This window comes from Hypomesus nipponensis, chromosome 3 (genome assembly GCF_054491055.1).
Source record: "Hypomesus nipponensis isolate SF chromosome 3, ASM5449105v1, whole genome shotgun sequence".
NCBI classification, from domain to species: domain Eukaryota; kingdom Metazoa; phylum Chordata; class Actinopteri; order Osmeriformes; family Osmeridae; genus Hypomesus; species Hypomesus nipponensis.
In genome coordinates, this window is record NC_140363.1 from 15311931 (window position 1) to 15326406 (window position 14476).

General features: G+C 50.3%; 1 protein-coding gene across 4 annotated transcripts; it reads left to right on the plus strand.

The window, feature by feature from the left end:
- The first annotated feature begins 409 nt into the window (after positions 1-409).
- Positions 410-14362, plus strand: gphna (gephyrin a). 4 transcript variants are annotated; one of them, XM_084678983.1, is made up of 24 exons: positions 410-748; positions 2026-2104; positions 2505-2562; positions 2826-2918; positions 3239-3333; positions 3441-3507; positions 3625-3897; positions 4209-4319; positions 4585-4713; positions 6921-6995; positions 7930-7972; positions 8099-8236; positions 9417-9509; positions 9633-9808; positions 9994-10052; positions 10288-10441; positions 10538-10659; positions 10935-11022; positions 11150-11223; positions 11310-11374; positions 11994-12095; positions 12550-12653; positions 12965-13061; positions 13170-14362. In XM_084678983.1, the coding sequence occupies exons 1-24, from the start codon at positions 685-687 to the stop codon at positions 13301-13303; spliced, it is 2493 nt and encodes an 830-aa protein (XP_084535109.1). In that variant the 5' UTR covers positions 410-684; the 3' UTR covers positions 13304-14362. The 4 variants fall into 4 exon arrangements, with proteins under 4 accessions (XP_084535109.1, XP_084535113.1, XP_084535114.1 ...); XM_084678987.1 differs by lacking the exon at positions 6921-6995 and having other exon boundaries at positions 411-748; XM_084678988.1 differs by lacking the exon at positions 11994-12095 and having other exon boundaries at positions 412-748.
- The last annotated feature ends 114 nt before the right edge of the window (positions 14363-14476 follow it).

Below are 14476 nucleotides of genomic sequence, written 5' to 3' on the forward strand. Positions count from 1 at the left end.
ATAGAAGTATCGGAACAATTCAAGCACTGTCCTTTTAAGTACAGTCGACCGTTAAATGCGTTCGAAGATCTCCATACTTTTGGGGTACAAAAATACATATGAAGGAATCCGGGGTCTGAATATTCCTGCCTTTTGCCTTAGCGACTGCATATCGGTTCGAGGAATTAGAGAAGACTAGCGAATCACGATAGCAACCCTCTGCATAAGGGAGCGCATTTCTGACGTTATGTGTACGCAACATTCCTTGGTTAACTGCCTCTTCTGAGTAACAAGGTGGCAACTGTGCTTTCTGACATGTACAGTTCTCTACCTACCTGCTTGCTTTATCAGCAGTGTGTCTGATCGGTCCGTCGTGCGATGGGGTGCCCCTCGGCAGAGTCCCTGAAGGGTCAGGTGACAACCGTATGGTCATGTGATAGGCTGTCAAATCTGCTAAATGTGTGGCAGTCATGGATTTCAACATATGTTAACACATTTTTCATAAACGGCATCTCTTATTTTTAGCTGGACGACTGACATCACATGTCGGAAGCATAGGCTATAACCTCATTAGTTTTGCTACAGGACTTAAGTCTGAATTCGTCTTTTCAGGGCTTGTTCGCTTCTTCCCTCCTCCCCTTCACACTCAGAGTTTGATGCGTTCTGTTCTCGTCTTTGCCAGTGTGGGCCAGAGCGCAGGGGATCATGGCGTCAGACGGGATGATTTTAACCAACCACGATCACCAAATTCGAGTCGGAATTTTAACTGGTAATTGCAAATAGTTTTTAATCTTATAGTTTTGCTGTCACGTGTCGTTTTCCGCTATATTTATTTGATTTCTTGAGCTGTCTTCCTCCGTGTTTCGCTAGTGAGCCAGCGGCCAACACCGCTGGATCTCTCGGCTTCTAGTCTCGCCTGTCAAGCGTCCGCTACTCTCCACAACAAGCCACGGATTTGCAGACGATTGTCACGTAGCTAGCAAGCTAACGATAACTGGCAATTTTTCTGAAGCTATGGCTTGGATTCATTTGTGCCATCTACAAGCAATTATGGATTTGTGTTAAATGTTATCATTTGATAGTCATTTCACACCGTAGTAGCGAAACAGTTCTGTGATATGAATTATTCATGTAATGCACGCGAGCTAGCAGGCACGAGCCGGATTCTGCCAGGGTCACGGGCTTGTATGAAAATGTATGAGGGCTGCTGATAGAGATGGATCAAACATAGCTAACATAAATAATTTTTGCAACTAGAAGAGTCGGTACTGTTTTGCAGGTCGAATCTTACTCAAGCAAGCTTTGAGCAAATCCGTCAATCTTTGGAGTTATATCCAGATGTTAGCTGCAAAACATAATTCCATTTTGAGGAAATTGTTTAGGATTAATGGGAAAGGTGACCGATCGTGCATGACTTGAGAATAAGCTAGCCAGCTTGGAAGCTAGCTGGTTAGAGATCCTGGCATGCTAGCTTCTTGAATCATCCGAAGATTAGCAGGCTGCACACATCTTGTTCGATTCTGTAAGGCCCTGGCAAGCTCGTTTTGCCGAGAAGACAATACTGAGGCTTAGCTCGTAAGCTACAAGGTTGTTGCTCTGGCCAACGAGATAAAAAAAAAGATTAAAAAAAAAAAGAACAAAAATGTATTTTAAATGATGCATGATTATTTACAGTCAGCTAGCGTAGCTGCCCCACAATCGTGAGGAGCCTATCACATACAGCCGTCCTACCCCGCCCCCTCGTCCCGGGTGGACGCTGTCCGCTGGTTTTGGGGTGCTGAAACAAACTGAACCGTTGTTTGATTTAGACAATGTATTTTACAGAAATATGATAGTAAATGGCCAGGATTAACTGAAACATGCGTTCTAGGCCTATACCTGACAGATTGCCTGTAGTGTTCCTTGTATTTGAGAAACTCGTCTGCTTATCCAGCGGTGCTTGCCTGATGGCCCGCCATTCTGAAGTCACGTGGTTTACTCACTTTCTCGCCCCCTCCACCCCCTCACTCCCCCCTTCCCAACCCCCCTTTCTCTCTATCCCTCTAGTGAGTGACAGCTGTTTTAGGAATCTTGCAGAGGACCGTAGTGGAGTCAACTTGAAAGACCTGGTCCATGACCCGTCACTGTGAGTGCCCTGACACACACACACACACACACACACACATACACACACACACATTCAAAGCTTCTACATGCTCATCCATACACTCTCATATTCTTTACACTTACATGGAGAGGAAGACAGCTGAGGTGGGGGGGGGAGGGGGGGGAGGAAGGCATGAGGGAAAAGGAAGTGGGGGAGGAGAGATTTCCTAGATCTGCACAGCTGGAATGCAGTGCTTGACAAGAACCTCTCTCCTCACACAAATACTAAAACAGACAAACTCACATGCATTCTCTCTCTCTCTCTCTCTCTCTCGCTCTCTCTCTCTCTCTCTCTCTCTCTCTTCCTCCCTCCCTCCCTCTTTTATTTTCTCTGAAGCTAAAATTAAACCTCTTTCATTTCTATCTTTTTTTTTCTAAAGGCTGGGAGGCGTCATATCAGCCTATAAAATAGTTCCTGATGAAATAGATGAGATTAAGGTGAGTCTGTCTGACTCTGTCTGTCTCTCTCTGTCTGTTTCTCTCTGTCATGCACTCTGTCTACCTCTTTGACCTTGAAATACAATCTAACATTTACTTACAATTAACCTAGGATTGTGAGGCCCCATGGCAAAATATCTCACAGACTACCCCGTATATCTCTGTCACGTGTGCTACTTTCACACAAGGTGTTAGTGTTCTGGGATGTTATTAGTGTGTGTTTGTGTGTGTGTGTAACTGTGTGTATGTGGTGTGTTGTCTAGGAGACACTTTTGGACTGGTGTGATGAGATGGAGCTAAACCTGGTCCTGACCACTGGGGGCACCGGCTTTGCTCCTCGAGATGTCACACCCGAGGTGTGTGTGTCAGTTGTGTGTGTCAGTTGTGTGTGTCAGTTGTGTGTGTCAGTTGTGTGTTTGTATGTAGAGTGGAGTGTCCCTATTTTATTTATCATATTTTATATTATATTGTATAGCCCTAGTATTTTATTTTGTTGTACATTTTCTACATTTTTATTTTGTTCATTATGTTTAAATGTTCGCTGCATGCACCTGCCTACCAAAGTAAATTCATTGTTTGTGACCACTTACTTATCGATTAAAACACGATTCTGATTCTGTGGCGCATGAGTGCAGGTATGTGTGTGTTTGATATGGTGCACTGTGCTGCCCGACAGGCCACCAGGGAGGTGATAGAGCGCGAGGCTCCAGGGATGGCTCTGGCCATGCTCATGGGCTCTCTCAACGTCACGCCTCTCGGCATGCTGTCCAGGTCAAACAAACGCGCTCACTCACACACCCACTGCCACACAGACACACACGGCTGCTATCGCTATTTCTTCCGTGTTGTCCGAGCTCTCACTCTGTGTGTCTCTGCAGGCCGGTGTGTGGGATCAGGGGGAAAACTCTCATCATTAACTTGCCAGGCAGCAAGAAGGGCTCTCAGGTAAGACCACCTCTGTGTGTGTGTGTGTGTGTGTGTGTGTGGAACCTCACCTCTCATAGCATCCCCCAAAAACATGCCTGCATAATGCTGTGTGTGTGTGTGTGTGTGTGTGTGAAGGAGTGTTTCCAGTTCATCCTGCCGGCCCTCCCCCACGCCATCGACCTGCTGCGTGATGCGATCGTGAAGGTGAAGGGTGTCCACGACGCTCTGCAAGACCTCCCCTCCCCCCCTCCCCCACTGTCCCCTCCGCTCCGCCACTCCCCCCCGCGCCACACCAAGGACTGCGGGGTGCAGTGTGAGGAAGAGGAGGAGGAGGAGAGGAAGAGCAACAGTCTGACCTCCAACCACCTTGGCTCCTCCCACATCACCGCGGCCGCCATCGCTGCCAAGGTAACCCCGGGACAGGACCCACCGACCACCGCTTGTGCGTGTGTGTGTGTGTGTGTCCATGAAATGAACAGCTGGTCTGTTCTCATGCATTGCAGTTCCCTCCCTTTTATCCTGTAATGTCCCCCTTTTGGGGTTTTAATGTCTGCGTCTGTAGCGCTCCCTGTACATCCTGATGTCCGTGTTTACCTGTTTGTTTGTGTGGAGGGGGGGGGGGGGGGCGGGGTTGTGTGTGTGATGTGCCTATGCACATGCATGTGTGAGTGTGTTTGTTTGTGCTCCATCCTGTTGACCTGTGTCATATTCATCATCAGAGGGGGACGCCACCCCCCAACCACGCTGTTGTCATGGCGAAAGGTGGGCACTACCTGCCTGGCCACACACCTGTCCCGACACATTTCACCTGTTCCTGTGGCGACCCCCCGGTAAGGCCTGCCCACCCCACTTTCCTCACACTGCCTTCCCCCTTTCATTGATCCTCACAGACCACCCCTCCTCCTGTTATTGGTCTCTTCCAACTTTCATCTAGTAGTGTGTAAGAATTAAAGAGATGTGCTGATGGACAGGTAGATTTATATTAACTTATTTACACATTTTCATGTGAGCATAGTGTGTGTTTTTAGAACTAACCACTCCCTCCCTTTTTTTCCCCACTGTCTCCCTTGTCACCTGTGTGTGTGTGTGTGTTAGATCCCTGACGCCATCATCTCGCGGGGTGTCCAGGCTCGGGACACTGCGTCCCTCAGCACCACCCCCTCAGAGTCTCCACGTGCCCAGGCCACCTCCCGTCTCTCCACTGCCTCCTGCCCCACCCCCAAGGTAATACCCCCCTCCTACCCTCCTCCTCTCCCTCACCCTGCCCCATCCCCAAGGTAATACCCCCCTCCTTCCCTCCTCCTCTCCCCCACCCTGCCCCACCCCCAAGGTAATACCCTCCTCCTCTCCCCCACCCTGCCCCACCCCCAAGGTAATACCCCCCTCCTACCCTCCTCCTCACCCCCACCCTGCCCCACCCCCAAGGTAATACCCCCCTCCCCACCCCAACGTAATACCCCTCTCCCACCCTCCTCCTGTCCTCCACCCTGCCCCACCCCCAAGGTAATGCCCCCTCCTACCCTACTCACCCCCATACTGCCCCCCCCCAAAGGAAATACTCTCCCATACACCCCTCCTTACAAACTCCCCCACTATGCCCAGGCCCCTCTTACCCCAGGACCCCCCTACCACCTCTCATCTCAGCTCACAATCTTCATCCTCTCTCCAGGCTTGGACAAGGTACCTGTCTGCAGGCAGGCAGTTCTTCATCCTTTTCTTCCATCTCTATCTTTCTCTTTTGTCTCTCTCTCACCGCTTCTCTCTCTTTCGCTTTCCGACTACTCTTTATTTTTTGTATTTTTTTTACTCCATCCTACATGCTTCTCTTTCCTCTGGCTCACTGCGCCCTCTACGCTCTGTGTGTAAATGTGTCTGTGTGTTTGTGCGCGCGCACCTTTGCTTGTGTATGTGTGTGTGTGTGGGAGTCCTACTCTCAGTCAGAAGACAGCACAATGGTAAGCGAGAGCCTCTCAGCCTTCCAGGTATTTGGGGGAATTAGATTGTGTGTGTGTGTGCATATTTGACAGTTTTTTTGTGTGTGTTGTAGTGTTTGCTAGATGTCTTTTGTAGGGCAGGAGGCTTTGTTGGCTTGTTAGCATCTTAGTTAAGGTACTTGTCTATCTTCGCAATGGTACATGATGCTTTTGCTATTAGCCAAGATGCTAGGTGTTGTAGAGGACGCTGGTTGAGTTAGCTAGCGGTGTTAAGATTGCTCTCCTAGCTTGGATGCTAGCTAGCTGCAATGCTGAGGTGGTTACATAAAGACTCTTGTGTTCAGTGTGAACAGGGAAGTGCTGGTCAGGGAAGTGCTGACAGACACAAGTTCAAAGTAGTTTACTTATATTTAAGGGATTCCAAGTACATGAAAAGCCTACATTTCATAACCTCTGTGTGGGTGTGAATGTGTGCATGTTTAGGTGTTGGTGTGTGTGTTTCTTTTTCCGTGCGTGCGTGTATGCATTTGTGTGTGTGCGGGTGTGTGTGCGCGTGCGGGCGTGTGTGTGTGTGTGTGTTAACCCTGTTCTCTCTCTCTCTCCCTCGCCCCCCCAGGCGCGGCTCCCCTCTTCCTGCTCATCCACTTATAGTAATTCACAGGTACTCCAGCATGCTCTGTATCCATGGCAACCACCTCACACCCCATCGTCACCCTCACCTGTTCCCCTCCCTCCCTCCCTCCCTCCCTCCCTCCCTCCCTCCCTCCCTCCCTCCCTCCCTCCCTCCCTCCCTCCCTCCCTCCCTCCCTCCCTCCCTCCCTCCCTCCCTCCCTCCTTCACTTCTCCTTTCCCATCCCGCTTCTCCTCCTCTCTTGCCACTTTGGCAGCTCCTCCTGTCTTAACCCTGTACCCCTTTCCTCCTCTCTCCTCTCCTCACCCCCTCAGAGTTGATCCCTCCCTCCCACCTGTTTAGTCATGGGGAGCCTGTGCTGAGTTCTGCTGATGTTTTTATTTGCTTTCTCATCTCTCTTGCTTTAACATCTTGCAGTTCATTTCCTGGTCACTGAGTTTAAACAGCTTCTGATTGGACCTCCTCCACATTCTTATCATGAAGCAGGTATGATAGAAACAGGGAGATAGGGAGAGGAGGAAGAGAAGTGAAGTGAAGGAATCCAGGTTAATCTGTTGCAACTGTCTCGAGCCATGAGCTCAGCCCCACCACTCACGCACAGATATGCAGCATTCTAGAATGGTCAGTGTCATAGCATTCTAGAAACCATTGTAGAATGGCTCAGTGTGATAACAAAAAGTGATGCTGCGGGGTCAACTGGTAAAGGCTTCATCTCTGTGGCTTCCTGTCTCTTCATCCCTCATGTTCAACTGACAGCAATGGTAGTGTGTGTGTGCGTGCGTGCGAGCAAGTGTGTGTATGTGTGTGTGTATGTGTGTGTGCATGTGTGTGTGTCAGGTGAGTTACTATCCTGTGGCTTTCTCCAGGCCTCCAGGAGAGAGTTCAGGGCTCACCTTGATGAGGTCATCAGGCTCAAGGCCAGGTACTCTACCCTGGACCAGGTAAACCTCCCTCCCTTCTCCATTCCTCCCTCTCCGTCCCCTCCTCTCTGTTTGCTCCACACCTCCCACCGTCCTTTCTCCATGCATCCCGTCCTTCTTAGTTACATCTCTCACTGGCTTCTCCATCCATCCCTCCATCCATCCCTCCATCCATCCATCCCTCCTCTACTTCTACGCCCCTCTTCCCATCTACTTCTCCCGTTGTCCCTCCCTCCCTCCCTCCCTCCCTCCCTCCCTCCCTCCCTCCCTCCCTCCCTCCCTCCCTCCCTCCCTCCCTCCCTCCCTCCCTCCCTCCCTCCCTCCCTCCCTCCCTCCCTCCCTCCCTCCCTCCCTCCCTACCTCCCTCCCTCCCTCCCTCCCTCCCTCCCTCCACCCCTCCACCCTTTTCATTTACCAGGATAACTCTGCCAGACTTACACACCTGTGTGTGTGTTTGAGAGAGTGTGTGTGTGTGTGTGTAGTTGTGGCTGTGTGGTTCCTGATGGCAGCACTGTGTGTGCTGACAGGGAGGGTGTAGTGGGGTCTGTTGAGCTGAGCAAAGACGGAAGGAATAATGAAAGCGTACTAATGGAGACAACTATAGGCGTCTTTAGAGCTGTCAGTTGGGTCTTGGGGTGAAGCTTCTCTGTTACTGGGCCTTTTGTGTGCGTGTGTGTGTGCGTGCACGTGTGCAGGGGCGTGGCCTGCGTGTGTTTGTGCGCACTTCTTTTTCTCTGCTTTAGGCAAATTTCTATCTCAACTTCCTGACTGACTTTCTGTCTCTCTCTCTCTCTCTCCTCCTCACTCCCTCTCTCCTGTCTGCGGTTGGGACAGGGATGGAAGGGTGGTCAGGATCCTCCAAGGTCTCTAGCTGGATGGTTGTTGTAGTCATAGCGATGATCTCCTTTCATCCATCTCTCTCTTTCCCTCTCCCTCAATTCTTTTCTCTCTCTAGGTTCAGTCACGTTGTGGCAGCAAGGAGAACATTCTTAGAGCCAGTAAGTAACTGTGAGACACTGGTGTGAGTAATAGGTGTGTGTGTGTGTGTGACATTTGTGGGGATGTGTTTGTGTGTGGGTTTATGTGTCTGTAATGGTTTTGTGTGTGTGTGTGTGTGACATCAGGCCACAGCGCGGTGGACATCAGCAAGGTGGCGAGGCGTCACCGCATGTCTCCGTTCCCCCTCACCTCCATGGATAAGGCCTTTATCACTGTGCTGGAGATGACCCCTGTACTGGGCACCGAGATCATCAACTACAGAGGTATTACACAGCTGTGTGCGCACACACTCACACACTCTGGACTGCACTCGCACACATTAACACTCCACACAAACCAACCATCATCAAACCAGAGAGGTAATGTATTTCACTCTCATACACACACACACACACACACACTCACACACACATACAAGCGTGTCATGCCTGTACTTCCATCATGTCTCCAGTCATCACCTATCAGCATCCCTGGCTCCATGGTTACCGTCTGTCTCCTTGGTTTGAAGAGGATGATATCACGATGATGATGACACTGGTGATGATGATGGTTAAGATGCAGTAGCCCTCGACCCCTAATGTGTGTATACCCTATCCCTGAACCCTGACCCTCCACTTGCTAGCTGCAGATTTAGGAGCTGCAGAAGTTGCCCCTCCCCCTCGTAAGTCTGTCTGGGCTCCGAGGGGTGTGGCCTGGAGACAGACTCCTCCCCTCCCCGTCACAGCAACACAGACTCACAGGAGGGCTGGTGCCACCATTACCATGGCTACGGGTCTAGCAACCGGCCTGGCAACTGGCTTGGGCCCCTGGCAGCACCCAGGTCAGTGCTCGCCCCCCCCTCCACCTGCACGGCTGAACCCCGGGGGGTCACAGCACGGTCATGTCACCTCCAGGCCAGAGGGGGCGTTGTCACACAAGTGGACCAGACCATAGTGATGGCTGCTGCTGCTACTGCTGCATGGGACACTTTACATGCATGTGGATCAGAGAATAAGAGAGAGCCCTGACCCCTGACCCTAGGCCATCCCGGGAGTACATGGAGGGTTTGAACCAGACAAGACGTTAGCAGCCCAGTATTTGGTTTCATTAGCTTCCGTCATTGGTTAGGACTGTCTGTAAGACAGTCTTAGTGTGTGTGTGTGTCTTTGTTCCAGTGTAGTATCATGTGTGTGTGTGTCAGTATAGTATTGTGTGTGTGTGTGTGTGTCAGTGTAGTATCATGTGTGTGTATGTATCAGTGTTGGCTGCTCATTCCAGCAGCCACTCATCATCACCTTGGGCTGCTGTGGCATGGCTCATCATCAACATACAGACACACTCACACACACACGCACACAGTCGTACATACACACACACAGCACACACCGCCAGCATGCAGATGCCATTCTCGGGTGTCTTTACATACTGAATGAAGCCTCTTGCTGTTTCCTGTTTCCTGTCCAGATGGGATGGGGCGGGTTCTGGCTCAGGATGTTTACGCCAAAGACAACCTACCTCCCTTCCCCGCTTCTGTGAAGGACGGCTACGCTGTCCGAGGTGAGACACAGATACACAGTCACACAGACAGACAGACAGACGTTCACATCAACAGCCACTTCGGACAGTCACAGTGCAGTTTAAAAGAGTTTATCAAGGTGATGGTGTGTGTGTGTGTTCCAGCTGCGGACGGCCCGGGAGACCGCTTCATCATGGGGGAGTCCCAGGCAGGCCAGCAGCCCAGCCACACGGTGATGCCAGGCCAGGTGATGAGGGTCACCACCGGGGCTCCTATCCCCTGCGGGGCGGACGCTGTGGTCCAGGTGGAGGACACGGAACTGCTCAGGGAGTCCGAGGATGTGAGTCTCCCCCCTGTCCCCCTTCTCCCCTCCCTCCAGTCACTCCTCCATCTGTTCCTCCTCTGTCTGGGGATGGCCTTCTCGCTCTGTATCCCTCTCTCTCTCTCTGTCGGTCTCTCCTGACGTTCTTTCTGCCAGTGTCCCTCTGTTTTCTCTGACAGGGGGTTTGGGTGTGCTTGTTTTAGGGCACAGAGGAGCTGGAGGTGAGGATTCTGGTGCAGGCGCGCCCTGGCCAAGACATCAGGTAAATGTGACCTAACGCTCCTCCCTTTCTCGATGCTATCATACATGTATCTCAAAGGCCCTGTGTTGGAGGTTTCTATCACGCTCAGCAAGGCATGGCACACTGTTGGGTTATAGGCTCAAATCCCACTAAGACAGTACATACAAACACAAGACTTACTAACTAAAGATCTTAAGTGTCTGTGAAATTGCTTGTCTCACTTGTGTTCTGAATGCCTCTCTGCTACCCTCTACAGGCCCATCGGTCATGACATCAAGCGGGGGGAGTGCGTGCTGTCTAAGGGAACTCACATGGGGCCTTCAGAGATCGGTCTGTTGGCCACCGTGGGGGTCACCGAGGTGGAGGTACAGAAATTCCCTGTGGTGGCTGTCATGTCAACTGGCAACGAGGTGAGCGGGACACCACAAACACACACAGACACACACATTTGGTGTGTGTGTCTGTACGGAACGGATAACCCTGTGTGTTTGTGTGGGCCTGTGTAGCTGTTGAACCCAGAAGATGACCTCCACCCTGGAAAGATCCGAGACAGCAACAGATCCACTCTGCTGGCGACCATCCAGGAACATGGCTACCCTACCATCAACCTGGGCATCGTAGGAGACAAGTAAACACCCCAGAATTACTCCGTAACCATGAACACCTCACTAACCCTCCCCAAGATGCTCTGAGTACTACAATAGAAGCTCTGTGGGATGACTTTGTGTTCGGGATGAGGTCATCAGGATGACTCCCTGTGCAGGATCCATCTTGAGTACTACACGATTTAGACAACAACGTCCAAGAAATCCCTATTTTGTTGGACTAGCAGGAGTCTGTTGTAGACTGGATGTCTTGTGAGGAACTGTATGTGTAACAGATCTATCCCTGCCTCCTCCACAGCCCAGACGATCTTCTCAACGCACTGAACGAGGGCATCAGTCGCGCTGATGTCATCATCACCTCAGGGGGCGTGTCCATGGGGGAGAAGGTGAGGACCCCAATGCTGCGTGGGGGTGGAGTGGTGTGCAGGGGCGGATGTGTGTGGGCATGGGTACTTTGTTCGAGAAACTGTGTGTATATATGTGTGTTTGTGTGTGTGTGTGTATGTGTTGCAGGACTACCTGAAGCAGGTGCTGGACATCGACCTCCATGCCCACATCCACTTTGGACGGGTCTTCATGAAGCCAGGGTGAGACATGTAGGGGAGACAGGGGAACAAGTCAGGGCTGTTAGCAGAGGACATGCATGTTCTGACTGTCTCCTATCTCTTACCAGCCTCCCTACCACATTTGCCACTGTTGACATCGACGGTGCACGGAAACTCATTTTCGCTTTGCCAGGTAGGTATTCTGGATGTCTAGACTCTTACCCATTTCCTGTCCTCAACCCTACCTCATCCTTTACCTTAACCTTCACTAACCTACAACCCCTCCCTCAATCTCAGCCACCGTCTCCAGCCTGCAGGCCTTCCTCCCCCCCAAGGCCTCCTTCCTGTCTTCCAGCCCCCCATGCTCTTTATATACCTTCCTCCTATCCAGGGTCTTTATAGACCGTTGTCCTACCCATGGCCCAAGCCCATATCAGGCCCTCCCCTGCCCAGTTCTACCCCTGTATTGAAGCCACAGTCCAGAGCCCTTGTGTGTGGAGGCCACCCTGTCACCAAGGCCCCCCCCCCCCATGTGCCTGTCGTGTCTGAGAGCCCCATTGTGGAGCTGCACTGTAGAGCCCACTGTTGAGCCTTGCTGTGGAGCTGCACTGGAGAGCCCACTGTTGAGCCTTGCTGTGGAGCTGCACTGGAGAGCCCACTGTTTAGCCTTGCTGTGGTGTTGCACGGTAGAGCCTCAGTGTGGAGCTGCACTGTAGAGACTCTTTGTGGAGCTCCAGTCTAAGGCCCTACTAGCTGGTCTTCTGTCCTGGCTGAGACCAGGCTGAGGTGACTAGTGTGTTTGTTCCTCCAAGGTAATTTCACCTTCAGAGACACAGGCGCCGCCCTGGTGGAGGCGGTGCATCTGAGCGACACCGAGGCCAGCAGACAACCCATCCCACCGCCACCGCGCGGAAGTAGGTGCCCCTGGTTGTACAGCATCCTCCACCCTCAGACAAACCTCCACCCAACCTTAGCCCAACCTCAGACAAACCTCCACCCAACCTTAGTCCAACCTCAGACAGACCTCAATTAAACCTCCAACCTCAACCTAAGACCAACCTCAACCCAACCATCAACTCAACCCACCCTAAACCCAACTTCAGTCAGACCTTAATCAAACCTATGACTACTTCAATTCAACTAAAAACAAACTTTAACTAACCTCTACCAAACCTTGCACAATTTGTGTCGGAAAAATGTGTGTGGAAACATTGTCTTCCCACCTCTCCCTTTCTCTGTCTGTCTCTCTTTCTCTTTGTCTCCCTATCCTTTTCTCCCTCTATATATCTCAATATCTTTCTCTCTCTGCCTCTATCTCTCTGTCCCTCTCTCTCTGTCTCTCTCTCTCTCTCTCTCTTTCTCTCTCAGGTAACCCTGTGTCAGCAGTGGTCACCTGTAACTTGTTTGTGATTCCTGCCCTGAGGAAGATGCAGGGTATCCTGGATCCTCGGCCAACTATCATCAAGGCCAGGGTGAGAACTAACCCACTGAGCTGTAAGCTGCGAGTTGATTAATGTATGGTGAACAAAAACAAAATACCACAGTGTAATAATGACATCTCAAATCTTCAACGAGGTGTAGACGTTTGACTCATTTGACAGTTTGAGTGTGGACAGTAAGTCCATTAGGACATTGCTGTAGTTTATAAGCGACATGAGGGGAGAAACTGTAATGAAGGACAGGAGATGCTGCACCCGGCTTGTTCGCTAGCTGTGGAAATGTAATGATGTCATCAGGGTGTAGTGATGTCATCAGGGTGTGCCGTGTTGTGTCTGTCATGCAGTTGTCTTGTGACGTGAAGCTGGATCCTCGTCCAGAGTACCACCGCTGCATTCTCACCTGGCATCACCAGGAGCCCCTACCCTGGGCACAGAGTACAGGTAGGACACACACACTACACACACGTACATCACACACACACTTTATACACACACAATTCACATAAATATGTACACACATACGTGACAATGCTCCATCCCCGTCCCCAGGTAACCAGATGAGTAGCCGCCTGATGAGCATGCGCAGCGCCAACGGCCTGCTGATGCTGCCCCCGAAGACGGAGCAGTACGTTGAGCTGCACAAGGGGGAGGTGGTGGACGTCATGGTGATTGGCCGGCTATGATGTCACTTCCTGGACGGAGCAGCGCTGCATGTTCACATATCATCAAACTATCCCATTAATATGCAATGGCACAGCTAGTTTGTACTGAACTGGGATATTGACTTCTCAAATCACAAAGAATACTATAGGAGTACATTTATCAATCTCAATGTGAAGAAGAAAAAAAAAAGATCATTGTATTTACAAGACAGAAAAAATATGAGCTTTTGAAGTGAAGAATATATGAAATATAAGAGATTTATTCTGTATTATATCCTTGTTATAATTATCATGATTATTATATTTAATTATTATGGTTATTGATATTATCATTATATTATATTATATTATCAACTGTGTTCTCTTTCCTCCCATTTGCTTTGTGTGTTCAGTGCTAGCCCCTCCCTTTCCTGTTAGCTGTAGCAGTAGAGCTCCTCTGGAGATGCCCATTTCCTCTCCCGGCAGGATATGATGTCAGAACATTGCTCTGGCTGGAGAGGAGGGCTGTATCATCCTTATGGTGCAATTAGGTGACATACTTTCCCTCTAGTGCTTCTATGCCTCATATCTCCCTCATTTAATCTCCATAAGGGCTTTATAGCCAGCTTCGCTTGTTGTTTATCCTGTGAGTCGTGTTTATGTGCGCGGTGCCAAATGTGCAGGCATGGGCAAGGTAGTGGGGTTATCCGGTCACAACAGTTGACCTATCCTCCAGCTTCCTACCACCTCACCTGCCTATTTGCCCTGACCCCATCTACTACCCCACTTGCCCCCATCTATTACCCCACCAGCTCACCCACCCACCCACCCAGAGGCTGGGGAGACAGGAGAAAACTTTCTCTTTCATTACTTTCATCTTTCAGAAGGGAGAACCAGCTTATTTAAGTGCGGACTGCCTTTTTAACAACTGTTTAAAACAATGTACAGAAAAAGAGTAATATTGTACAGAAATGCGACCAGCACTCTTATGTAAGACATTATCAAAGCAATGAGAGGTCATTGAAGAACTCTGTACTATAACATTTTCTGTAATGATATTGAAATTAATAATAAAAAACAATCCTTGATCATTATGTAAAACGATCGTTATCATTTATTTCTTAAGAATAATTTTAAATGTATGAGTTTTGACCTTTCTCTTCACCCTCTCTAACAATAGATCTTATTGGCCGTTCCCGACATTCTGTCCCTGGC

Bases quoted from the DNA above. Each gene is read 5' to 3' on its own strand.
- gphna (XM_084678983.1), top strand. From the start codon at position 685: ATGGCGTCAGACGGGATGATTTTAACCAACCACGATCACCAAATTCGA. The intron at 3,334-3,440 runs GTCAAACAAACG...GTGTCTCTGCAG, and splicing joins CCTCTCGGCATGCTGTCCAG to GCCGGTGTGTGGGATCAGGG. The intron at 8,237-9,416 runs GTATTACACAGC...TTTCCTGTCCAG, and splicing joins CGAGATCATCAACTACAGAG to ATGGGATGGGGCGGGTTCTG.